General features: G+C 34.8%; 1 protein-coding gene across 3 annotated transcripts in view; it reads right to left on the bottom strand.

The window, feature by feature from the left end:
- The window catches only part of TLK2 (tousled like kinase 2), a 168,750-nt gene that overhangs the window by 69,469 nt on the left and 71,537 nt on the right, over positions 1-27,744 (bottom strand). For all 3 annotated transcript variants that reach the window (XM_027872944.1, XM_027872946.1, XM_027872945.1), the window contains 2 exons: positions 24,461-24,571; positions 18,929-19,065 (listed from right to left, as the gene is read on the bottom strand). In XM_027872944.1, the coding sequence (XP_027728745.1) occupies positions 18,929-19,065; positions 24,461-24,571 (248 nt within the window). The remainder of the gene's footprint in view (positions 1-18,928; positions 19,066-24,460; positions 24,572-27,744) is intronic.

Below are 27,744 nucleotides of genomic sequence, written 5' to 3'. Positions count from 1 at the left end.
TTAAAGAAAAATGTAAATTGTTCATGGGCCCAAAAAGCATTCTTGGAAAACCTCAAAAAATCAAGTAAGAGAGGGAGAGTAAACACTGTGAAAAGAAATGAGAGCGAAGAAAGAAAATCATGAAAAGAGAGTGAACAGCTTGCTAAAAGAGGCACAAAAACACACTGAAGAAAACAACTCCTCAAAAAGCAGAACTGGCCAAATGGAAAGGAAGCTTGCAGAAGCAAATGATTTGTTAAAAATTAGAACTGAGAAAGTGGAAACTAATGAGACATCAAGAAACAACTGAACAAAATTTTTAAAAATGAAAAAAATTGGGGGAGGGGGGAAGAGAGAGAGAAATAGGATGGAGATTGAAAATACACATTATTCACAAATGTGAATGGGATGAACTCATCCATAAAATGGAAGCAGATAGCAGACTGGATTAGAAACAAGAATCTAGCAATATGTTGTGTTCAAGACACACACTTGAAGTAGAGACACACGCAGAATAAAGGTAAAAGGGCTGAAGCAGAATCTATTATGCTTCAGCAGAAGTTAAAAAAAAAAAAGCAGGGGTAGTAATCACGATCCTAGAAAAAGCAAAAGCAAAAATAGATCTAATTAAAAGAGAAAAGGAGGGAAATTACATATGACTAAAAATTACCATGAATAATGAAGTAATATCAATACTAAACATATGAACCAAATGGTGTAGCACCCAAAGTAAAAGCTAAATGAGTTACAGGAGGAAACAGAAATACTATACCAATGGGGGACTCTCAACTTTCCCTTCTCAAAACTAAATAAATCTAACAAAAAACAAAACAAAACAAAACAAGAAAGATGTTAAGGAGATTAACAGAATTTTAGAAAATGTACATATGATAGATCCCATAAGAAAACTGAATGAGAATAGAAAAAAATATATACCTCATCCTCAGTAATTTATGGGATCTACACAAAAACTGACAATGTAATACATGGGCATAAGAACCTCACAATCAAATAAAGAAACACAAATATTAAATATATCCTCTTCAGATCAAAATGCAATAAATATTACATTCAATAAATGGCCAAGGAAACATATTAAAAATCAATTGGGAACTAAATAATCTAATACTAAAAAATGAATGGATCAAAGAATGAAACATAGAAACAATAAATAATTTCACTAAAGAGAATGCCAACAAAGAGATGACATTGCAACATTTGTGGGATGCAACCCAAGCAGGACTTGGGGGACTTAAACACTTACATGAACAAAATGTTACCCCCCCAAAAAAAAAAAAGAACAGATCAATAAATTGGTCATGCATCTAAAAAAACTAGAAAAAGAATAAATTAAAAATTCTCAATTAAACACCAAATTGGAAATCCTGAAATATCAAAAGAAAGATTAATAAAACAGAAAGAAAACCAAGGAACTAATAAATAAAACTAGAAGCTGGTTTTATGAGGGAAAAAAAGAACAATAAAATAAACAACTTGTTAACGTGATTAAAAACAGGAAAGAAAACCAAATTACCAGTATCAAAAATAAAAATGGTGAATTCACCACCAATGAAGAGAAATTTAAACAATTCTTAGGAGCTATTTTGCCCAATTATATGTCAATAAATTAACAAGCCTAAGTGAAATGAATGAATATTTACAAAAAGAAAAGGAAACAGAATACTAAATAACCCTTAGAAAAAGAACTTGAATAAATTATCAATGAGTTGCAGAGACTAGATGGATTCACATGTGAATTCTACCAAACATTTTAAAAAACAATTAATTCCAATACTATATAAACTCTATATGGAAAAATAAACAAAGGAGTCCCAACGAAATTCTTTTTGACACAGATATGGTGCTGATACCAAAACCAGGAAAAGCAAAAACAAAGAAAACTATAAACCAATTTTCCCAATGAATATTGATGTGAAAATCTCAAATAAATACTACCAAGGAGATTACAACAATATATCAAAAAGATGATGACCAGGTGGGATCTATGCCAAGAATGCAGGGCTGGTTCAATATTAGGAAAACTATCAGCATAATTAACCCTATCAATAAGAAAAACAACAAAAACCATATTATCACTATAGATGCAGAAAATGCTTTTGACAAAACACAACACTCATTCCCACTAAAAACACAAGAAAACAAAAAAATAAATGGAGCTTTCCTTAAAATGCTAAGTAGTATCTATCTAAAAACCATCAGCAAGAATTATCTGTAAATGTGGAGAAGCTGGAAGCCTTCCCATTAAGATCTAGGATAAAGCAAGGATGCCCATTATCACCATTATTATTCAATATTGTACCAGAAATGCTACCTAGAGCAATAAGAGAAGAAAAAGAAATTAAAGAAATTAGAACAGGTAAACAAAACTATCATTCTTTGCAGAGAATATGATGGTATACACAGAGATTATACTAAAAAAACTAGTTGAAACAATCAATGACTTCATAAAAGCTGCAGGACATAAAAAATAAATTCACATAAATCTCTAATATTTTTATATATTACCAACAAACACCAGCAACAAGAGATAGAGAAATTCTATTTAAAATAACTGTGGACAATATAAAATACTTAGGAACCTACCTGCCAAGATAAACCCAGGGACTATATGAACACAATTAAACATTTTTCACACAAATATAGTCCAATCTAAAATTGGAAAAATATTAAGTGCTCATGGATAGGCTGAGCCAATATAACAAAAATGATAATTCCACCTAAATTAATGCATGCCCAATTCATGAATCTTTTCCCTAGAAAGACTGCATTAGTTGAATCCCAAAAGTAGTTTCAACTGAATTCAATTCAAAATAATTCTATTTTGCAATTGATTCTATACGGTATTAATTTCATATTGTAAATGACTCTCTATCTATGTAAGTCCCCTTTCTATTCCCTTTAGGAATAGTTCAGGAATTCAGATTTCTCCTGAGTTAGTTTAAAGGTCAGCTGGACCATAAGTCACCATAACTGAAAGGAAAGGATCGTCATCTTCTACACTATTAGCTCTTGGACAAATACAAAGACATCCAGTGCTATCTTTCAAGTTCTGAAACCAGCTCTAAGATATATAACGCTCCTGAACTGTCCTTGTACCATTAATGAAAGCTATTAACTCCCTAACAAACTTTTCTAGGTGCCATATACTCTGCTAATTCTGATCAACTAGCAAAGATTACAGGTTGCAGATAGATCCCATAAATCAATAAGCATTCTTTAATGACACAAGGAAGTGGTCACTAGCCCCATGTGAATAAAAGCCCACATTCTTCAGGAAATCCAATCATAATGTTCCTGTCCCCATGACGACGTCAGCCCTATCACAAATTACATTGTTTTCCATCTCTCATGTTCCCTGTTCTTTGTTCTCTTGTACTGCCAAAAACTACATGAAAGCTAGTAAGCCCTACCTCGTCATCTTTGGTCACTAAGAAAGGCTGCTGACCCAATTTACTGGTTAACATTGGTTACTACTGGCCTAACTAATAAATTGATCACGCTCAGAACTTCGTATTTCAGTTTACCTTAATTTTCAACTGTTAAAACGCTGTTGCTGTTGTCCAGTGGTTTCAGTCATGTCCAGCTCTTCATGAAACCATGGATTATATATAGCATACTAGGCCCTTCCAACCTGAAGGGTTCATATTCCAATATCATGTCTTTTAGCATTTTAATATTGTCCATAGGGTTTTCTTGGCAAAGATACTGGAGTGGTTTGTCATTTTTTTCCCAGTTTTCTTTTTAAATTGAGATAGAGGTTAAGTGACTTATCCAAGGTCACACACGCATGTATCTGAAGTCAGATTTGAACCCTGGTCTTTCTGACTCTAGGTTGAGTGTTCAATTCATTGTACTACCTAGCTGCCCATAACACACTGTACATAATACACACTGTAGTCTTTTCTTTAACGAAATTATCTGTTGTTCCTATGATGTACTTTTTGAAAACCAACCTTTAGGATTATTCTCTATTGAAGATTGAATATTTTATTTACATGGCCTTCAATAATTATATTTTTTTGTTGCTGTGGTCTGTAAATGACATGTTTATACTTCCGCTTTTCTGTATCTGTTTATGAAGGGTGTTCTGTCCTAGCATATGGCAAAAGTGTCATTCACAACTAAGGATACGCATGTTTTTTAATCTCATTTAGTAAGTACCAAAGAATCATCATATCCAACATATCTAAAATTCTATTCCCACAAAGTCTGTTATGGTTTTTGTTGCTGTTAGATTTGTCAAGATCAGAAAAGAGTTACATTAAAGTCACTTATAGTTTGGCTGTCTCTCACTACAATTAAATTTTCCTTTTGAAGATTTCAATGTTATTGGTCATATAAATATATATATATGTATTAAATACTGATATTTTTAAATTATCTATAATGCTCTTAAGCAAAATGTAGTTTCCTTATTTATTTTATAAATCATGCCCATTTGTACTGTTTGTTTGTCTGTGATCAAGATTGCTAACCCTGACATTGAGTTCACCTGAAACACATTAAATACCAATTTAGTTCTTTATAGTTCAAGTGAGCTTCTTTTAATCATACTGTTGCAATCTGCTTTTTAATCCATTCTCATGCTCTTATTTTGTGGTTAAGGTTATCCTATTCAGATTCACAACAATGTTAGTTAATTTTGTACCTCTCTAACCTAACCATTGTGTATACACACACACACACGCACACGCACGCACACACATTCTCTCTCTCTTCTCTCTGCCCCACATGTTTAAAAAAAGGGGGTGGTAGGGAGTGGAGAAAGAGAAGGAATTCCATCATCACTGGTAATCTATGAATGAATTAGTCTCTTACTCTTCACTAAGTCAGATCCAATCTCTGGTTCTTTTACTATTTTTAACTATACTCCTTTATAATCCAATTTCCAAAGCAGAAGTTTGTTTTAATTATTACTATTCCTACCCTTCTCCCTCTTAAATTCCTATAGTTTAATGTATTTCATCAACAATTGTGTGTGCTATTGATTAGAGAAATGCAAATCAAAATAACTCTGAGGTACCACATCACACCTATCAGATTAGCTAACATGACAAAACAAGACAATGATAAATGTTGGAGAAGATGTGGGGAAATTGGAACACTAATACATTGCTGGTGGAGTTGTGAAACGAACCAACCATTTTGGAGAGCAATTTGGAACTATGCCTAAAATAGGACTATCAAAACGTGCATACCCTTTGACCAAGTAATAGCATTTTAGGGCTGTATTCCAAAGAGATCATAAAAATGGGAAAAAGACCCACATATACAAAAATATTTATAGCAGCTTTTTTTGTGATGGGCAAGAACTGGAAATTGAGGAGATGACCATCATTGGGGTGGTCAACTGGGAATGGCTGAACAAGATGTGGTATATGAATATAATGGAATACTATTATGCTGTAAGAAATGATGAGCAGGTAGACTTCAAAAAACCCGGAAAGACTTACATGAACTGATTCGAAGTGAAACAAGCAGAACCAGGAGAACATTGTACACAGTAACAACCACACTGTGCAATGACTGACTTTGATACACTTGGCTCTTCACAGCAATGCAAGGATCTAAGACAACTCCAAAAGACTCATGATGGAAATTTGCTATCCATATCCAAAGAAAGACCTATGGAGTCTGAATGCAGATGGAAGCATAATATTTGCTCTCCTTTTCCTCTGTTGTTTTATTTTATTGCTTCACTCTCGTGGTTCCTCCGATTAGTTCTAATTTTCTTTACATCATGACTAATGGGAAAATATGCTTAATATGAATGTATAAATAGAGCCTATATCAGATTACATGCCATTTGGGGGGGTTGAGAGGGTGAGAAAATTTAAAACTCAAAAATCTTATGGATGTGAATGTTGAAAACTAAAAATAAATTATCAAGAAAAAAAAATTGTGTGTGTGTATGTGTGTATATGTACATGCACGTGCACTTGTGAAACCCTTCTTTTATCCAGTTTAGGTTAAGACTGAGGTTCACGTGGTGCCAACATTCCCATGTTTTTATATAATCTATTCAAGTATGTGAAATAGGTCCTTCCTCCATTCATCCTCATGAAGAATCTCTAGTGCATTCCTTTTTCTCTCCCTTTCCCTCTCCTCTTAAAATTACCATAACATGTTTTGTATGATTTAACATGTATGACCTTCTATCAAATTGCTTACTATTTCAGAGAGGTGGGAAGTTCGGGGGCAGAAAATTTGGAATTCAAAATTTTTTAAATGAATGTCAAAAATCATCTTCATATGTACCTGAGGAAAAACAAATTATTATTTTTAAAAATTATCATAACATAATAAAAACAACCCCTAGGAGTTGTGTGTTTGTGTTACTTACTGTCTTCTGTGCCCTGTGAAGAAAGGAAATTTCTGAAAGGACATTTTTTCTTTTTCCTCTACTCGAACATAAGCACTTTAACTCTGACTAATTACTCACATTTATATTTCATTGTAGGTTTCTCTTTAATCTAATGTTTTCAACTCAAAGTTTTTATATGCACCTCTGATATTTTCATTAGGAATGTTCGAAAAGTTCTCTATTCTATTATAGGTACATTCCTTCTTTCCTCCCCAATCCTCCAACACGAACATACTCAGTTTCACACAGTAAACTATGCCTCATTGCCAGCATTTTAGTTTATTTCAATATTTTTCTCTCTTTTATTGTAGCTTCATAGTTTTCCAAGATTTTCCTAACTATGGTTCCTCAGTTTTTCAACTAAATTTCTCAGGCTGCTAGCACTATTTTTTCCTTCACTTGGAAGCTATGGATTTTGATTCCTACATTCCTTGGTTTGAGGGTTTTGTGGGTTTTTTAAAGTTTGGGATTTCTTTCAGGAGACTGATGGATTCTTTCTATTTTCACTCTTAACACCAGTCCTCATAAATCTGGGCAGTTTTCCTTTATAATATTTAGAACCTGTGTCCAGTTTTACTTCCCGGTTTGGGGGGGAGGTACAATGATTTAAAAATTCTCTTGTCTGGACCTGTTTGACAGGCCAGTTGTTTCTGATGGTAAGAAACTTACATTGTCTTCTATTGTCTTGATCTTTTCACTATGCTCTTAGTATCTCTTTTTGTCTTACAGAACCAGAGTTATCACTGTGCTACAAGACTTTTCAGGGAATCCACTACTTAGGTAAGGCTTTCCACCTTCTGTTTATACTCTTTATATGATATCATATTATACTATATTGTATATGTTATGTTATATTATGCACTATTCTATTTATACTGCTATTCATACTCTTAATTTTTTTTCCTCTTGGGCTCTAATTTCATTTACGATTTCATTTTTGATTGCTGACTTCATTACTTCTAGCTACTCTTGGAATCATGAAAAAGAATTGGAACATAAGTGCAGTGTCATATTACAACTGCTGTCTAAGACCAGTCTTGTTAATAAATTTATGGAGGCTCATCAACTTTGCTGAGGTTAGCCAAAAGGTGATAAATTTTTAATCACCTTGATTTCCTTAGGATACATGCTTGGTAGTGGCATCACTGGGTCCAAAAATATGAAAAATTTAATGGCTATTTGGGTACGGTTCCAAATTGCTTTGCAGAATAAGTAGACCAATTTACAGTTCTACTAAGAGTGCATTAGTCACTGTTGGTAGAGTTGTGAACTGATCCAACCATTCTGGAGAATAATTTGGAACTATGCCCAAAGGGTTACAAAAATGTGTATACTCTTTGACTCAGCAATACCACTTCCAGGTCTGTATCCCAAAGACATCATACAAATGGGAAAAGGAACCACATGTACAAAAATATTTACAGCAGCTCTTTTTCTTTTTTTTAAATTTTAAATTTTTTTATTTTTAACACGTGTTTTTAAAACTTTGGGTTACAAATTTTCTCCCATCCTCCCTCCCCACCCACCCTCATTGAAAAGGCATGCAAAACACTTCCATAGTAGTCCTGTTGTGAAAAACTAAGTATATTTCCCTTCATCCTATCCTACCCCCCATTTATTCTACTCTCTCTTTTGACCCTGTCCCTCCTCAGATTATCCCTCCCTCAATCTACCCTCCCCTCTATCAACCCCCTGCTCTCTTGTCCCCTTTCCCCCCTTATTTTCCTGTAGGGTAAAATAGATTTCCATACCCCATTGTGTATGTTATTCCCTCCTTAAGCCAAATCCTAGGACAATAAGATTCACTCATTCCCTCTCACCTTCCCCCATTTCCTCTCCACTGTAAAAGCCTTTTCTTGTCTGTTTCATGTGAGATATTTTACCTCACTTCTCCCTTTCTCCTTCTCCTGGTATAATCCTCTCTCACCTTTTAATTTTATTTTCCAGATATCACCCTTTCATCTTCAACACACCCTGTGCCCTCTATCTATCTATACATACATTTAATTTTTTTCCTTCCCACTACCCTAATACTGACAAAGGTCTCATGAGTTACAAATATCTTTCCATGCAGGAATGTAAACAGTTCAACCTTAATAAGTCTCTTATGATTTCTCTTTCCTGTTTCACTTGAGTCTTGTATTTGAAGGTTAAATTTTATATTCAGCTTTGGTCTTTTCCACAGGAATGCTTGAAAGTCCCCTATTTCACTGAATGACCATTTTTACTCTGAAGCACTATACTCAGTTTTGCTGGGTAGGTGACTCTAGGTTGTAGTCCTATCTCCTTTGCCCTCCAGAATATTATATTCCATGCCCTCCAGACCCTTAATGTAGAAGCTGCTAAATCTTGTGTTATCCTGATTGTGTTTCCACAGTACTTGAATTGTTTCCTTCTGGCTGCTTGCAATATTTTTTCCTTGACCTGGGAATTCTGGAATTTGACTACAACATCCCTAGGAGTTTTCCTTTGGGGATCTCTTTCAGAAGGTGTTCAGTGGATTCTTTCAATTTCTATATTGCCCTCTGGTTCTAATCTCTCAGGGCAGATTTCCTTGATCATTTCTTGAAAGACGATGTCTAGGCTCTTTTTTTGATCACGGCTTTCAGATAGTCCAATAATTTTTAAGTTCTCTCTCCTGGATCTATTTTCTAGGTCAGTTGTTTTTCCAGTGAGATATGTCACATTTTCTTCTATTTTTTTATTCCTATGGATAAGTGTTACAATGCCTTGATTTCTCAAATTGTCCCTATCTTCCAATTTCTCCGTTCTAATTTTTAAGGAAGTATTTTCTTCAGTAAGCTTTTGGATTTCTTTTCCATTTGGCCAATTATGCTTTTAAGGGCATTCTTCTCCTCATTGGCTTTTTGGACCTCTTTTGCCATTTGGGTTAGGCTATTTTTTAAGGTGTTATTTTCTTCAGTATTTTTTTGGGTCTCCTTTAGCATCACTCTCAGTTTTTCCTCTACTTCTCTTACTTGCTTCTCAGAATCCTTTTTGAGCTCTTCCATGGCCTGGGATCAATTCATTCTGGTTGTACGTTTTGATCTTCTTTGTCATCAAAGTAAGATAATATAGTCTGACTCTTTTTGTGCTGTTTGCTCATGATCCCAGCTAATTACTTGAGTTACAAACTCTTTGTTAAGGTAGAAGTCTGTTTCCAGTGTGGAGAATGTACTGTCCCAAGCTTCAGGGGTTTTGTGCAGCTGTTCTCAGAGATACTTCTAGGGACCTGTAAATTTTCAGTTCTTCCAAGGTACTATGATCAAGGGTGGGGTGTTCACTCCTTTCCTGGCCTGTGCTGTAGTCTATGAGCACTCTTTTCTGTCTTGGAACTGTGAGGAGGGTTTCCTCTCTACAGCCACTACAAGCTCCACCATGCCAGCGATCCTCCTCACCCCAGGACTGCCACCCAGAACTGTGACCCAGATCCAAGCATGGGCAAAGCAAGAGAGTCCAGTACCAGCAGAGAGATCCCTGCAATCCCCCTCTGATCAGCCACTCGATTCCCCCTCAGTCTGTGGGCCCGAAGCTCAGAAAGCAGCCGCCGCCCCAAGAAATGGGGCTGGGACCCTGCGCTCCTCTCTCACCACCGTAGAAACAGATTTTTCCCACTGCCCTTCTAAGTTGTCTTTGGCATTCATGGGTTGAGAAGTCTGGAAACCACCACAGCTGCCTAGGATTCAGTTCTCTGAGGCCCATGCCAAACTGTGCTCCTCTCCCGGCCTGGCGCAATATATCTTTCTGATAAACCATTGAGGCTGTCTTTGGAAATTTGTTTCGCTCTGTCTTTTTGTGGGTTCTACTGCTTTAGAATTTGTTTAAAGCCATTTTTTTACAGGTATTTGGAGGGGTTTCGGGGAAAGCTCAAGCAGTCACGGCTTTTACTCCGCCATCTTGGCTCTGCCCCTTATAGCAGTTCTTTCTGTGGTGGCCAAGAATTGGAAATTGAGGAAATGACCATCAATTGGGTAACAGCTGAACAAGTTGTGGTATATGAGTGTAATGGAATACTATTGTGCTATAAGAAATGATGAGTGGACGGATTTCAGAAAAATCTGGAGAGATTACATGAACTGATGCTAAGTGAAGTGCGCGGAACCAGGAGAACACTGTACACAGTAACAGCCACAATGTGCTATGACTAACTCTGAGAGATTCATCTCCTCTCAGCAACGGAAGGATCCAAGACAACTCTAAAGGACTCAGGACGGAAAACGCTGTCCACATTCAGAAAAAAAAACTATGGAGTCTGAAGAAAGATCAAAGCACATTATTTGATCTCTTTTTTCTTTCTTTTTTTTCTTCTTTTGCATGGTTTCTCCCATTGGTTCTAATCCTTCTGTACAACATGACTAAAGTAGAAATAGGTTCAATATGAATGTATATGTAGAGCCTATATCAGATTGCACACTGTCTTGGGGTTGGGGGGGGAATGGGGAGAAAATCTGGAACTTAAAATCCCATGGAAGTTGAAAACTAAAAATAAATAAATAAATAACTTTGAAAATTTTTTTAAAAATAAAATGTATGTTCCTTGATGGCAAAAAAAAAAAATGCATTAGTATATCTATCTGTGTTACTACAGTTCTAACAATTGCCATATCTTTTGCTCATCTCCTGATGAATGTGAGGTAGAATTTAAGACCTGTTTTAATTTGCCTTTTTCTTATTATTAGTGATGTATTTTTTCACACGCTTGTTACTTTTAACTCTTTTTTTAAAAATTCTTGCAGGAATTCTAGTTGATCTCATGCCAAATTGTGTTTTTATTGTGGTGTACTGGACAGAGAACTGGTCTTGGAGTGAGGAAGTTCCAAGTTCAAATCCTAACTCAGATTAGTTGTGTAACACTGGGAAAGTCATTTAACTTTTCCTAGACTCGGATCTCTAAAATGAAGGCTGTTGTGAAGAGTAAATAAGAAAGCAGATTTAAAGCTATTTGCAAACCTTAAATCCTTATATAAATGCTGGCTATTATTATTATTTATTAACATTAGCTCTGCTTGTAGATGTTTTGGAGTTATTCTCTTCTTTTGGGTTTCTGCCTTGGACATCCCAGGCATGGATGGAAGTGATTTTTTGTTGTGATTTTGTGTTAAGGCCAGGCTTTGTGCACTTATGAAAGAAACACCAGGCTGTTGTATGGTCCTGGTATATATTAACTGAGGTCCAGCTTCTTCATTGTCAGGGTACTGAGTGCTATGTTTTTCAAGAATCTCAGGCAAGGCTCTCAGACCAAGGGGCTGCAAATATTCAGCAAACCTTTAAGGCATATAACCTAAGGGCACACAGTTTGACTGTTGTCCTCACAGAATAAGTTTTACAGGATTGGGAATTCAGTGTGGGTCTGGGTAACAGAACTGTTAACTTACTGTAGGATGACCCTTGGTCACACAGCTCTTACCTTGGCCTATGCCCCTGGTTAAGAGTGCCAGAAGCAGCTTCAAGGTCAGAGCAACAGAACAGCTGACCTACCCATCAGAGAGTGAATTCATGACCCTGTTCTAGGGTCAACAAAAGAGCCCAATCTGCCCACTTTACCCTGTATCATGTCATACAGGTCATCATGGTTTTCTCTACTACTGCCACTACTGACATCCCCTTCATCATTTTTTGTAGCACAACAATACTCCACTATCTTCATATTCCATGTTTCATTTGGCTATTTCTGTGTTTTTGTTATACCACTTCTCTTTTAGTTCTCCTACCTGCTTAAATGCTTCTATTTAAGTCTCCTTTAGTCTCATTTACTTTTTAGTCTCCTTTACTCTCCAACTGTATCACACATTGTTGTATGCCTGTGAAACCTGGACAGTAGACCAGCACCATGCCAGGAAATTGAACTGCTTCCACTTGAACTGTTTTAGGAAGATACTGAAGGTCACCTGGCAGGATAAAGTACCAGACACTGAGGTCCTCTCTCAAACTAAACTGCCAAGCATTCAAACTCTGCTTCAGAGAGAGCAACTATGATGGGCTGGCCACTTTCGAATGCAAGTGACACCTGGTCAGAAGAAGCAATACAAGAACACTTTCAAGGTCTCTCTTAAGAACTTTGGAATTGATTGTGTGACATGGGAGACAGTATGGGGTGCCCACATCAGAGAAGGTGCTGTGCTCCATGAGCAAAGCAGAATTGAAAGAGCTCAAAGGAAATGCAGGCTGTGCAGATTTAGAGACCCCACCCCAAATGTTCACACAGACTACTTGTACCCAACCTCTGGTAGAACATTCGAAGCTCTGGTTGGTCTGATGAGCCACAGTCGGACACATTGAAACTTGATTACAGCATAGTGATGTCATTTTGGTCCTCTTCGAGAACGAAGGACAACCACCATATCACACCTAATATATCACCCTCTCAAGGCTCTCTCCTGGACCCACTTCTCTTTTCTCTATATATTTATCATTTCTATGCAGGCAACTCAGAAGTATACATCCAGTCCAAGTCCCTTCCCTGGGCTTCAGTCCTACATTATCAACTGTCTATTAGACATTTCATGCTACATGTCACAAAGACATCTCAAATGCTATACATCCAAAACTCATTACCTTTTGCCCCAAATCCACCCATCTTCTCAAATTCCCTATTATTATTGAGGGTATTACCATTGTTCCAGCTAGGTTTGCAACTTCAGTGTTCCATTTCATTCTTCTTTCTTACTCATTCCACATATCAACCAAATCTTGTTTGTTTTTTCTATCACATCTCTTGAATACAACCCATTCTTTCCACTCTCAAAGCCACCATGCTAATTGAGGCTTGAATCACTTCTCACCTGCATTATTCTAAGTCTACTAATTGGTCTCCCTGTTTGAAGTCTCCCTTCATTTCAGTCTCCTCTACAGAGCTGATAAAGTGATTTTCTGAAAAATCCATGGCTGACCCAGGAACCTCATTACGCAATATGCTCTGGTAATTCTCTATTACTTTTAGGATCAAATTATAAACTGTTTTGCATTACAAATTCTTCATAATCTTGCCTGTTTCTATCTTCCAATGCTTTTGTCATATTATTCCCCTCCTTAAACTCTGTAGTCCAGTAGCCACTGTGGCTCACTTTCTGTTCCTCACATATAACATCCCATGACCTGCCTCCACTCCTCTGCATTGGCTGGCCCTTCTCAATTAGACTTCTTAGAATCCTTGGTTTCCTTCCACACTCCAATCAAAAATCACCTTGGATTGGAGGTCTTTCCAAGTCCCACCAGATGCTAGTTTTCTTTTAAGGCTTTAATCTCATGTTCTACTTTGTACACATCTTTCATATACCTATTTATACGATTCTATCCCCTATTAAAATAGAAGCTCCTTGAACATAGGGACTATTTCTGGTATTTTTTTTTTTGTGCCCTTGGCACTTACACTGTGCCTGGTATACAGCTAGTGCTTAATAAATGTTTGCTGATTAACTGAATTCTTTTGTGTCCATGTGTCTTAACAGGTAGACTCTTAGAGAGTTTTCAATATTCTGTGGTTATAGTGAATGGATTTTCTTTTTCTTTTCCTACCTCTTCCTGCTGGTTGTGGTGCTAATGCATAGAAAGACTGATGATTTTGTGAGTCTATCTTATCTCCTGCTACTTTACTAAAACTGTTTCAATTAATTTTTAATGGAAACTTAGATTATTTAAGTATATCATTATGGCATTCACAAAAAGTGATAATTTTGTTTCTTCTTTTCCCATGCTTCTCTCAGTTTTTTCTTTCCTTATTTCTACAAAAAGCATTTCAAAATTTATATCAAATAATAATGGTAACAACTGCTGGCTCTTAGTTTAAATATTAACAAGAAATACATTCGTTCCCACTCTTTGTATTTATCAAAAGCTTTTTCTGGATTTACTGATACAGTTATGTCTTGTTTATATTAGAACAAGAAAGTAATATGAAAACAGAAAGAATATAATATGGCTGGGCAATTTTCTTTAATGATTTTTTTTTTAAATATGATATCCAGGTTCTTTATTTGGTCATGGATTTCAGTTAATCTTGATTATTAAGTTACTTCTCCTTAAAAAACAGAAGACGGGGGCAGTTAGGTGGCGCAGTGGACAGAGCACCAACCCTGAAGTCAGGAGGACCTGAGTTCAAATCCAGCCTCAGACCAAACACTTGACACTTACTAGCTGTGTGACCCTGGGCAAATCACTTAACCCCAATTGCCTTAAAAAAAAAAAAAAAAAAAACCCTCCAAAAATGAACAATATTCAATCAATCAAGGACTTTTATGATGGCAATCAAGACCAAAACAATATGAACTCAAAAACATTTGTAATCAAAATTCCAAAGAAAAAGAGTTTTTCCACAAGAATTAGATTTCTTCAAATAATGATGCTAGAGTTTTAAAAAAGCGTCATAAGAGAAATGAGATATATGGAGAAAGAATTACAAAAGAATTCAATAGCTTAAAAAAAGAGGTACACGAGAGAACGCTGTACACAATAACAGCCATGTTGTGTGATGACTAATATTGATAAACTTAACCCTTCCTGGCAATACAAGGATCTAAGACATCTCCAGAGGCCTTGTGATCATTTCCTGAAACCCCCAAAATGAAAATTCCAGGAAAGTCATTACCAAATTCCAAAACTTCCTCACAAAAGGAAAAAATACTATAAGCAGCCAGAAAGAAAAATTTCTAATAATGCGCAACTACAATCAGAAACATTTTTGAAAAATTTAGCAGCTATGGCTTTTGAGGAGCAAAAAACATGGAATGAGATATTCCTAAAGGCAAAAGACAAAGGTCTACAACCAATAACATATCCAGCAAAACTAAGCATCCTGTTATATTCTACAAATGAAACGGAGGATTTTCTAATATTCCAGATGAGGAAAAAAAAATCAGAAATTATGAAATATAAACATGGAAATCAAAAGAAAAATAAAAAAAGCAACTGCAAGTGAATAATAAAAAAGGACTTTAGAAGGACAAACTGTTTATATTTTAATGGAGAAGGGGGATGGTATAAGGTTTCTTTTAGCATAATAATAATAGTCAACTAGGAAAAAAGACCTATTATTTTTGTTATGTTTTAAAGATTTAAGAAAAATGAAAAAGGTAGAAGGAAAAGATACATTAAATGAAAAGAAAGAATAGTAAAACAAACTTTTAAAAAAATAAAACAAAATAAAATAAAAACCTTGTTAACACACTTAATTGAATTGTCTAAAAAGAGAACTGTATGTAAACATGGAAGGAGTGAGGGGAATTAATGTAGAAATATATTTGATTTAACAGGGATAGATAGGAACAGGAATAGGGGAAGGTTAATACAATAGTGAGGACAGATTCAGGGAGTTATAATTAAAAAAACAGAGCCTGAAGCTTGAAGAGGGTATAGTAAAGAAACAAACAAAAAGAAAATGATAAAGGGTAATAACTTGTAATAAACAGGGAGTGAAGAATATATAGAGTAGAAAAATATAAGAGAACAGAATCTAGGAAAATATACAATTAACATCATAATTGTAAAAGGGATGAACTCACCAATAAAATGGAAGAGGTTAAAAAAAAAACAAAAAACCAGCCATAATAATAGAGAGCCTACTAGGTGCCAGGCACTGTGCTAAACACTTTATAAATAGTTTCATTTGAGCCTCACAACAACCCTGGAAGGTAAAGTGCTATTATTATCCCCATTTTTACAAATGAGGAGACTAAGACAAACATAGGTTAAGTGACATGGCCCAGGTGACACTGTTAGTAATTGTCTGAGGTCAGATTCGACCTTAGGTCTTTCTCATTTCAGGCCTAGCTCTCTATTCCCTGCATCATCTAGTTAAAGAACAGATTAGAAAGCAAAATGAAACAACATGTTGTTTATAAGAAATACATTTTAAAGAAATAAAGGAAGAAAGGAAGGAAGACTTGGGAACACTGATCAACACAATGACCAAGTATAATTCTTTAGGACTCATGACAGAATATGCTGCTCAACTCCTACCAGAGACGTGACGGATTCAAAGAGCAGATTCAGATTTTTTTTTTTAGACATGGCAAATACAAAATCTGTTTTATATGACTAGGGGTTTGTTTTTCTTGATTTCTCAACGGAGGGCAAGGAAGGTAAGAAAAAGGGAGAAAAGGCTGATCTATGAATATAAATTTAATTTTAAAAAAGTAATTAAGGGGGCAGCTAGGTGCACTGTGGATAAAGCACCAGCCCTGGAGTCAGGAGGACCTGAGTTCAAATCTGGCCTCAGACACTTGACACTTACTAGCTGTGTGACCCTGGGCAAGTCACTTAACCCCAACTGCCTTAAAAAAAAAAAAAGTAAACAAAGTGGGACAAAATCACTACAGTAAGGTTCTCCAAGAAAGGACTCATTTTTAAGATATATAAGGGACTGACTCAAATTTTGTAAGAACAAGAACTATTCCCCAATATATAAATGGTCTAAGGATATGAACAGGCAGTTCTAAAAGGAAGACAACCTACCATATGAAAAACTGCCTCCAAATCACTACTAATTAGAAAAATGCAAGCTAAGGCAATTCTGACATTCTACCACAAACTGATAAGAGTGGCAAAGATGACAAAAAAAGAAAATAATAAATGTTGGAGAGACTGTAAAACAGACACACTGACACCTTGTTGAAGGTCCTACGAGTTGGTACAAAAATTCTGAAAGGAAATTTGGGATTAGAGGCCCTAAAATTGATCAAAGAAATAAGAAAAGATCCCTTATGTACAAAAAATATTTTTAACAGTCCATTTTGTAGTGACAAAAAACCTCTGGAAACTAAAGGGATATCCATTAATTGAGAAATGGCTAAATAAGTAGTAGTATATGAATTAATGGAATACTATTGAGCTGTAAGAAATGAAGAAATAGATGATTTCAAAGAAACATAAACTCAAATGAACTGATGTAAAGCAAAGTGAGCAGAACCAAAAAAATAACTTCTAGTATAACATCAGTATTATAATTATCAACAATTATAAGAACTTTCATAAACTGATAAAGAATTAGCAGAACCAGGAGAACAATTCATGCAATAACAACACTGTAAAAGCAAGTAATTTTGAAAGCTACATGTAAGAATTGTAGATCAATATAATGACCATTTAAGGTTCCAGATGACAACTGATGATATATGATATCTATTACTGAGAGGTGATGGATTTGAGGTGGAGAATGAGACAAACATACATACATACACATACACACACACACACACACACACACACACACACATATACACATGTGGATGTGGCCACTGAATTTGTTTTGCTCAACTTTTACATATTTGTTATGAAAATTAGTTTTTCCTTTCCTTTTCTTTTTTTCCCCAATGAGGGGTACAGTAGGAGGGAGAGAAAAGAGATTTCTGTTAATGTTAATACTAGGGATGGAGAGTTGCTACAGAAATGATATACTACATGCACTTTCAGACAAGGTCATTATTATTATTAGTTTTACTTTGTTACAAAATATCTTTTGTGTAGTGGGAGTAATTTGTAAATGTGTGTATTTGTAATAACAAAACAGACAACAACATTTAAAAAATTTAAAAAGAGATCATTTCAATAAATCCCAGTGGGTTGTTTTGGAAGGTTCTTATTGGTGACATGAAGCGGGATGTAGTTCTTTTGCATTCAAACAGACCACAGACAAAATATTTTGAATACCACTGGTCTAAAGAACAATTCCGTAGGTTCCAAAACCTCAAAATATTTGAGAAGTACTAGCTAAATTTTCCTTTCAAAAAACAAAAACAGAGCCTAGGTCTTATTTAGCTTCTGTAGACAATGACTATAGCTTCAGTACAACATCATTTCAAAATGCAAGTTAGAAAAGACTGGTACAGGCAGCTACAGATGGTACTTAATCATCTGCAGCATTTGCCCTCAGGTGGAATTATATCTAAATTTAATATAAACTGCATACTTGTGTAGCTCTAGGGACAGAGATTACTAATATTTCTCCCATACCCCATCGTATTTTCTACACTAAAAGTAAAGAAATTCTTCCTTATGTCTAAGTCTCTATTTTAAATTCCAACCTACTTCTTCTTGTTTATGCTACTTTGGATATAGAAAAACATACTCAAGGGCAGCTAGGTGGCACAGTGCATAGAACTCCAGTCTTGGAGCGAGGCGGACCTGAGTTCAAATCTGGCCTCAGACACTTGACACTTAACTAGCTGTGTGACCCTGGGTAAGTCACTTAACCCTGATTGCCTCATCAAAAAAAAGCAAAAATAAATAAAATAAGAAAAACATACTCAACATGTTTTTTGTAAAAACACTCCACAAACTTGAAAACAATAAAGCCAGACCATCAAGCTTCTTTTATTTAGGCTTAAGAGTTAATAAATAAAAAATAAAATAAAAGAAATTAAAAAAACACCTTTTTCCTATAGTTTTTCCTTTGATATTGTGTCAAGTACTCTTCTCTGAACCTAATTTCTCTATAATCTCTTCTTACCTATAATGACCAAAATTAGATGAAAAGTCAATGGGCATAAAAAGTATTAAAAAATTTTTTTACAAAACACTAACAAAGTCAAAGGACGCTTTTCATCTACTAATTCAGGAAAATAAACTTACTTGATAAGATTCTGGAAAGCATAACCATCTGTCCACTGTTCAGTGAAAGAGGCTCCATGTCGGACAGTAGTGAAGTGACCTAGTCTCAGGCGGTCCTGCATGCTTTTATCCCTGCATGCCATCTTTTCTTGCTTTGACTAAAGAGACAAGATAAAATGGGAATGAGAGAATAGGAAACATAATATAGAACCGTCATCACTCACTCATTCTTACAAACACAAGAATTCCTGTAGCTTACAAGGGTAAAGCCAAGCCTGCCCATCTAAAAACTTATTTAACACCTCAAATAGTCACCACCAATAAGTACTTAACAAGAATGGTAACAAACAATATTATAGTAATACAATATACACTAATACCCAGTTTTCTAGCAGAATGAAATATTCTAGATAACTTGGAAGTCACACCTTTTAGAACTAATCCCTTCTTTATAAAAGTTTATCATACTTAATCCTTCCTTTCCTTGAAGAAATGTATTTTATTCATTTCTTTTGTCTTTAAATCAAAGTCATTTCAAACATTCCCTTGTCACAAAGCAAAATAATCACAAAAAACAACCAGGGATTGAATCTGACAATAAATATTGCAGATTTCCTCAGTAGTTCCTCACCTTTTCTGAGGTAGAAGGTTTCATTACCTAGTCCATGGGATCTTTATTATTTTTTATTCTGAATTCAAACATTAAAAAAAGAATTTCTGTACACACAACATTAAAAGAGGATTTTAATAAACAAAACTATAAATCTCATACTATTTTTTTTTTAAACAAAAGTGTGTAAGTTTCATATTACTTTCAAACATCACTACCTGTCTGGGCTTTCTTCTTAACTTCTTTCTGCTCTCTTCCAACATTTAAAAAAAAAGCTTCTTAATGGCCCTCTATTTCGGCAACATTAATGCTAATGCTCTGTCTTTCTCCCTACCCCACTAAAAATAAAGGGAAGAGAGAACTCTTGTAAAAAATATGCAAATCAAATCTATCACACAGTGGTCATATACAAAAATATATACCTCTTTCTGTACTTTGAATCCATCACCTGTTTGTTAGGAAGTGGGTAACATTTCATCATAGGTCGTCTGAAAACTATGGTTTGGTCACTGCTTTGACCAGAGTTCATAAGTCATTCAAAATTGTTTTTCTTTACAATCTTGCTGTCCTTGTAAAAACTGTTCTGGTTTTTCTCACTTCACAGTGCATCAACTCATGGCACCTTAGATTCTTTGAAATCATCTTTTGACATTTCCTACAGCATATTAATATCCTACTACATTAATATACTACAATTTAATCATCTCCAATCGATACTGTACTACGATTGCTTATTCATTTCTTGGTTGTTGGGGTTTTTTTTTCTGTCCTTTCAATCACCTCTTCAGGATCAGGAAGTTTATTTTGCTTGTGACTATTCTCTTTCCTTTCCTTATCAACTTCTACCTGTTTATCAGTTAAGTTCGATATATTTTTACCACAAATGAATTATGTATGATGTGTGTGTGAGTGCCAACTACGTTCAATCTTCCTTTGTCCATTTTGGCTAAGAGTGAAGTTCATTTAACTCATGGTCATCCCAACCCTCCCTCCAGTTTGTATATTCCTTCTGCTCATGTACCACAATCATGAGAAAGAAGTAAGTTCCATCTCCTTTTCTTCCTTTCTATACTTGTGGTATTCCTTTTACCCTCCCTTCCTTTTACCCTCCCTTCTTTTTCTCCTCAAAAACCTTAGAATAAAACCAATGTACTTCTAGATCCTCCATTTTTCTCATTTAAGTTCTTTAATACTCTTTGAAAACACTAAGATCCTGAAGGGACACTTGTTTCTTCTCTCCATTAGGATATTATTAGTGCTCAAATAAATTAACTTCTCCAAGTTTCTCCTGACCTTCTGTACTTGCATTTCAAAGTTCTTCTTTAGCTCTGATCTTTTAATTAGAAATGCTTTAAAGTCTTCCATTCTACTAAAGAGTCATTTTTTTTTCACTGTAGAATTATATCTAGTTTTTAAAATTGTTATTCTTGGTTCTATTTCTATATCTTTAGCTTTTTGGAATATTGTATTCTATGATCTCCTCTCACTTTAAGTAGAAGCTACCAAGTCTCCTATGATCAATACTGCAGTTTCTTGGAATCTTCTTTCAATCAGGATGCTTATACAGTATTTCTTTTTTGACTGACATTCCTAAAATTTCTTTTCAGCAGATTCTATTTTCACTTTCCCCTATGATCTTAATATATTTTGGAATATTTGTTTATGATTTCTTGAAATAAAGTGCCTAGGCCTGTTTTTAAATCATGATTTTCAGGTAGACCAATAAAATTCACATGGAGGCAAAACAATCTAACAGGAAATAATAAAAAGAAGGAAAGAGAATAGGGAAAAGAAACAAGCATTTATTAAATATCAATATGTGACAGGCACTTTGCTAAGCATTTTTATAAATATTACCTCAGGTGATCTTCCTAATCACTCCACGAGGTAGGTGCTATTAACATCCCTATTCCACAGTTAAGAAAACTGAGACAGACAGAGGTTAAGTGACTTGCTGAAGTCATACAGCTAATAAGTCTCTGAGGAAATTTTTTTTAAATGGTGTTGGACGTGGGAAGGAGAAAAAAATAGGAGTTTTTGCTTTTTTTTTTTCTAAATATAGAGGTGGAAGATATGGAACTGCATAATTTTTCATATTATATCTCTATATTGTTAATTTTACTTTGTTAAAAGATTGCCCCCCCCCCGAGTGGGAAACATCTATAAATGTTGGTTTAATATTTTAAAAAACACACATATCAAATAGTTTCAAGTCCAATGATTTCTTAAAGTTATCTATTTTCCAAGTGAATTTTAAAGATATTAATTATATAACATATTCTAATTTTTTTTAATATTTTGAATTTATTCTAACATGAATATGTTTTACTATTTCATGGAGCTAATGATTTCTGCTTGGTTTATTCTGATTTCCAGGGGATCTGTTGTTTGATATGGTTTACTACTTTCCTTTCTAAGCTGTTTATTCTACTTTCAACTCCTCCAAAATCTGTTTTGTTTTTTAAACCTCATGCTTCATTTCTTCTAGGTAGTCCTGGTGGAACATCAGTTTTTTCCTCTGAGTCTCTATTTACAGTTGTTATAGTAATGTTCCCTCTCCTTCCAGGTCAGATTTTGATGATTTATGGAACAAATAATTCTTATAGTGGTAAGTGTTTTTTTCTTTGTTTGTTTTTCAGTTTATTCAGCTTTCCAGCGTAGGTTTCTAAACTGTGACAGGGCCACTTTTGCCCCTTGTGAAGGACTTCATCCTGCCTGGTTTCAACCTGAGTCAAATAGATTCTTCTGATACTGACCTCCACTTTCTATAGTTAGGGCCTCTTGGATCTTTGAGATTCAGAGTGCCAGGGTGCCTGAGGTGTCCCAAAGTAAAGAGTGGTATGACCTCACAGGTAACTTCCAAGACTGATACTATGAGTTCTGGTCTACTCTAAGTCTTTCTAGTGGAAGCCTCCACTCTCACTGCCTCCAGTACAGAGCCCTGAAGAGTAAACATGTCTCTAGTCACACTGGGAGGCTGCCAGTTTGTTTCCCCGTATTGGTAGTGGCTTTCTCGGTGGCCCCCTTTCCTATTGGTGGTAAGCTTCTGGCTTACTTTTTGTGCAGTTCTGCAGTAGACGTAATCACTTAATGTAGTCATTTCTGAATCCCAATCATTTCTTAATCATTATTATTAATCATTCAGTCAGGTAAAACATCCAGTTTTTTGCTATAATAAGTATGCAGGAGTTGGGCAGTCTGACAGCCAACCTGGATAGAAGTCTTTCCCTTTCTATTTCCACTTTCACCATTTAGTCTTGGTCCTTTCACCAGATACCTAAATTACTACCCTAATTGCCTAACTTGTCACTTTGACTATAGTTTCTTTTTATTTCAATCTACCCTAAATATAGTTACCAGATTAATGTTCTTGCAACACTGTTTTGAATAACTCTCACTTATAGGTATAAACACATACTATTTTCTTAGCTAACCTATAAAGCCTGAGGGTGCTATTTTATATTTAATTATAATCAATATAGTAATAATATCTATCAATGTATAACTATGTATTTATATATTTTTATATCAGGTATATATCATACCTTTTCATATCTCCAATCTTCAGTTCAGTCTCTTACATAAATAGCAGAAATTTATTTTAAAACTTGTTTAAACTTTGAAATTTCCTTGTCTCAGATAAGAAAAAATGTGGCCTTTTTTTGAACGCTATGAAGATCAGGGGCCACGTTGTTATTGATAGTCCTGGACAATAGGATTACTCTCAACTCATATCATATATATGTCATCTATTCACACCACCAGGAATCAATTCAGTACCTTATACATATAATAATAGAAAATAGTTTTTTAAATTGTTTTAAGTATTATCAATTTTCCTGCCTTTACAAGTAAGAGCTGACCCATCTTTTACTCACAAGAACTTTATGATGACCAGTTGTCACGATATTATAGATCAATATAGCTAATAATTAATAATTATAGACAGGAGGTTAATTCTCACCTGACCCTGGGCCACATGACAGGACACATTTTTAATTTCTTGAAATTTTTACCCTCACATAAAAGTAAAATGTTAAATAAATGAGTGACTACATAACCTCCTGGACAAAGTATTATGTTTACCCTTTACAACTAATTACTAAATCATTTATTCCTTCAATAAGCATTTATTACTATATACAAGGCACTGTGCTATTAGATACAAAAATAAATTAATAAAATGGACCTGAAGTTGCATTCATTTTATTAGAATCAAAGGCTAAAACAGCTTTTGCCAACCCCACTCCTAGCTCCTCCCCATGCTCAGGTAAATCAGTATCCCTTCAATTCGTAGTAACTTTTTAAAAAACCACTTAGTTAAGCATCAGTAACAATGCCAACATTTACCTGCAAAACTTTCTTTAGTTTACTTGCAACAACTTCATGTGAAAACAAGTTTTTAGGTTATTGACACTAAAGACCATTAAGTTTACATTTCCAAAGCTATGAGCATAAATTAGACTTCATTTCTTTTGCTATTCCAAATATTCTAGAATAAAAACAAGCATACCTCACTTTATCTACACGTTAGCACATGTAGAAACTATTCCTTATACCACAAGGAACAGAGTAGCCAACAAAAACTTTTGTACAATGGTTAGTGGTAAAATAACAGAGTATATATCAAAATGCTAAAGATTCAGTTGGGACTATAAAAAAAAAAATTCATTATCATAAGGGACAGCTGTACAGGAGGGCGGACATAAGTGGAAATGTAGGTAATAAATATACAAGTAATGTAGCTAAAAGTCTCTTTAAAAAAATTCAGCCACAACAGTTTGTACGTTTTTCACAATGCAAGTATATTCCCCAGGTATATACTGACACACTGGTATAATACTCAAGAGAATAAATTCTAACTAAAATCCCAAAGGGTCCTCCCTTATTCCTTCCCCTACACTCTATTAAATGGCTTTAAATACAAACTCCAGGTTACTAACCTTTTCTATAAGGAGTTTCTTACTCATTGTCACGCATCTATTCAACCGTTCCTTGTATTTCTCTAGCATCTTTTGCTGTTCATCAATCTGCCGTCTTAAATCACAGTTTGCCTTCAGTGAGGAAAACAAATAAAGGTTGTTAATTACTCTTAAATTAATTCTCAGGAAGCAAGGTTAATAAAGCTGATTCTAGAGAACAGGATAAGGAAAAAGTGAATCAAAAGCTAAATCAAAAACAAAGTAAGTCTGAAAGGGAGAGATAAAATAAGTTCACTTACCTCTTTAGGTCAAACTGATCAGAAAATGGGTTAAATATGAACTGCTGCTAGAACAAATCCTGTTCCCCCCAATAACTACCTGACCTCTAAAATTTCTATTTGATCTAATTTGCCTAAATATTAAAAAAAAACACACACAAAAATTCTTGTTTGTAGTTTATATTTAAAAAATTTATTCAGCTTGAAAAGCCATCAAAAACAGATTCTCAGAAGAGTTGTCAAATGGTAAAAGCTGGTAATTGATTCAAAAAGATATTCCTTAGAATGTGTAACAAAGATTATTTCTATCTTTCATTTCCATTTCCAAAAGAATACAACAAGAATTTGAATTAATTGTCCTAAAACAAAAGTAAGGCATGCCTATGAGCAAATCGTTCTACTAGGTGATCCCCAATAAAAAGAATCAATGCACAATATTCACACAACTTCCTTGGTCCTTGCTTCAGGAATGAATGCTAAAATAGACATATTCTGCCTGGTTAAAAGTTTGTACAATGGAGTAAATATTCCGAAAAATTCAAGCCTCCTACTACTAGAGAGAAAAGACTCAATCAGCAAAACCTAAAGCAATTCTCATATTTTACAATGCTAGAAATTCTAACAGTGAGATCTTTCTTGGTATTAACTTTTACTATAATTAAAATTACAGGATTATATCAAAATAGGTAGCCCTAAATCAAATGATAGTGTAAGTAAAAGTACTCTGAAAAATATGTACTACTATGTACCTTATCAAAATAACCTAAGCTTCCTCTGGTTCAGTTTTCAAATGATCCATGTGAGGAGGCTCTCACTTCCATAAGAAAGTGATTTCAGCCAGCCCTAACAAATTTAACTATAATCTCATCCTATTATTTTTCCTCATACTGTCATATCGTGATAAAATTTTGAATATACATAACTCATCTAACTTTTCAGTAAGATACAGATGAAAAGGGTGACCTATAAATCCATAACCAAAATGCTTATACAAATCCAAACTCATTGTGTGCGTTCTTTTGCAATATTCAACTAGACAAATACTAACATAACCTAAATATTTTGAAAACAAAATCTTTCTAAACTCTTAATTGGCAGTGGGGGCTAAAAGTCTATAAACAAGATTTCTAACCCTAAATTATTTAGTGCCTGGTCATAAAGATTAACAACAAAAAGAATTTCAGAAATGTCTCTGAAACACATTTTAGATAGATATCATGACCTTGGCATAAGTTCTCAGTCTGACTTAGAAATGTCGTGCTAGCTCACTTGTCTGTGTCAATGTCTATCTAAAACCTTTCCTTATAATAGTTATAGTACAGTTATGAACTATAGAATTACTTTTTCAAAGATTAATATTTTTTTCAACTTAAAAAAAAGTTATCTCAAACTGTAATTTGTTCTAAAATATCTTAAAAACAGCAGTATATGTCTTTTTCATTTCTGGCTTTCTAGTTGTTTTTTTTTTTGCCCCCTCCCCAGGCCTTATTTGGGAGATAGCAAGCCTACATACAGTCAGGCATAAATGTTTTAAAATGGCCCAGAATGCAGAATTGGGTCTGGCAAGAATCCCAGTAAAGCCGTTATAAAAATATAGGAATATTAACAATTAAGTTGTTTTGAAGACAAAAAGGAAAATTTATTTTATATGCAATCCCAATGATTACTGCTATAATGATAGCACATTTCAAAGTCTTCTTCTTTGGTACTACCCTGAATACAGAAATTTCATTGTATTAGGCACACCACTTCTGTGGTGATTATGTCATAAAAGGGAGCAAAAGGTGCTAAGACCCACGACTTCTAGATCATCTGGAAGCAGTAATTCAGCTCTTCATATGCTAAATGAGAAATCTTTGTCTCATGACCAAAGATCCATCACTCTACTGGAAGAAGAATCCAATGAATTTTTATCGACATTCTTGCTATAAATGAAACCCCACCACAAAGAAAGTTGTAGCTAAATGGAGGCAGGTTCACAAGCTCTTCTTAGACAGGCACATGCAGATTCAGAGTTGGTTTTATTGTGCCCACATGCAACAAGAAATATAATTTAATGGGATATTTACTTCAAATAGGAATCTGCAAAAAAGACCACAATGAAAATAATTGTGGTTTGTGGACCAATATCGGTTGCAGAGAAGACTCTCAGTAACATCAATGCAAATGTTAGCATAGAGCAAGATGGGGAAAATTATGTGGGAAAACACAGTTCAGGAGAGTAAAAACCAAAAGGTTTGTCAACCACACAGAAGTCTCATACCTATTATCATGACTACTGTTTCTAAGAAGAGAATCAGAAACTCCTACAAAATGATGGAAATTACCAAATATCAGAAAAATTTTAATTGATTATAACAGGAAATGACTAGTTACCAATGTGTCATTCCCAAATCAATTGCCTATGTACAGTCAAGATTTGTTAAAGATCAAAACCATTATCAAACTATAAAGAAAAAAAAAGATGAAAATACACCATGAAACTGAGCAAACTTCACTCTAATCAAGTGAAATAAGTTGATGCCAAAGAAAATTTGAATAACACAATCACTACAACACGGAGACCAAAAGACTTTAGAAACCTACTCAGACAACAAAAATGCTTGATTTCCTTGAGAAACAAAGAGAGATATGACAACCAATGGCAACATTTCAGAGAAAAAATTTGCTTATAAGATCTTAAAGATGAGAATTATGGAAGATGATGAACAACATATTACTTTATCAAGAAACAGCAGAGGGGGCAGCTAGGTGGCTCAGTGGATAGAGCACTGGCCCTGGAGTCAGGAAGACCTGAGTTCAAATCTGGCCTCAGACACTTGACACTTACCAGCTATGTGACCCTGGGCAAGTCACTTAACCCCAATTGCCTCACCAAAAAAAAAGAAGGAGGAAGAAGAAGAAGAAGAAGAAGAAGAAGAAGAAGAAGGAGAAGGAGGAGGAGGAGGAGGAGGAGGAGGAAGAAGAAGAAGAAGAAGAGGAAGAAGAAGAAGAAGAAGAAGAAGAAGAAGAAGAAGAAGAAGAAGA

This window comes from Vombatus ursinus, unplaced genomic scaffold, assembly GCF_900497805.2.
Source record: "Vombatus ursinus unplaced genomic scaffold, bare-nosed wombat genome assembly UNPS02014801.1, whole genome shotgun sequence".
Lineage (NCBI taxonomy): Eukaryota > Metazoa > Chordata > Mammalia > Diprotodontia > Vombatidae > Vombatus > Vombatus ursinus.
The sequence above is the reverse complement of the archived record's forward strand: the minus strand, read 5'-3'. Positions and strand labels throughout refer to the sequence as shown.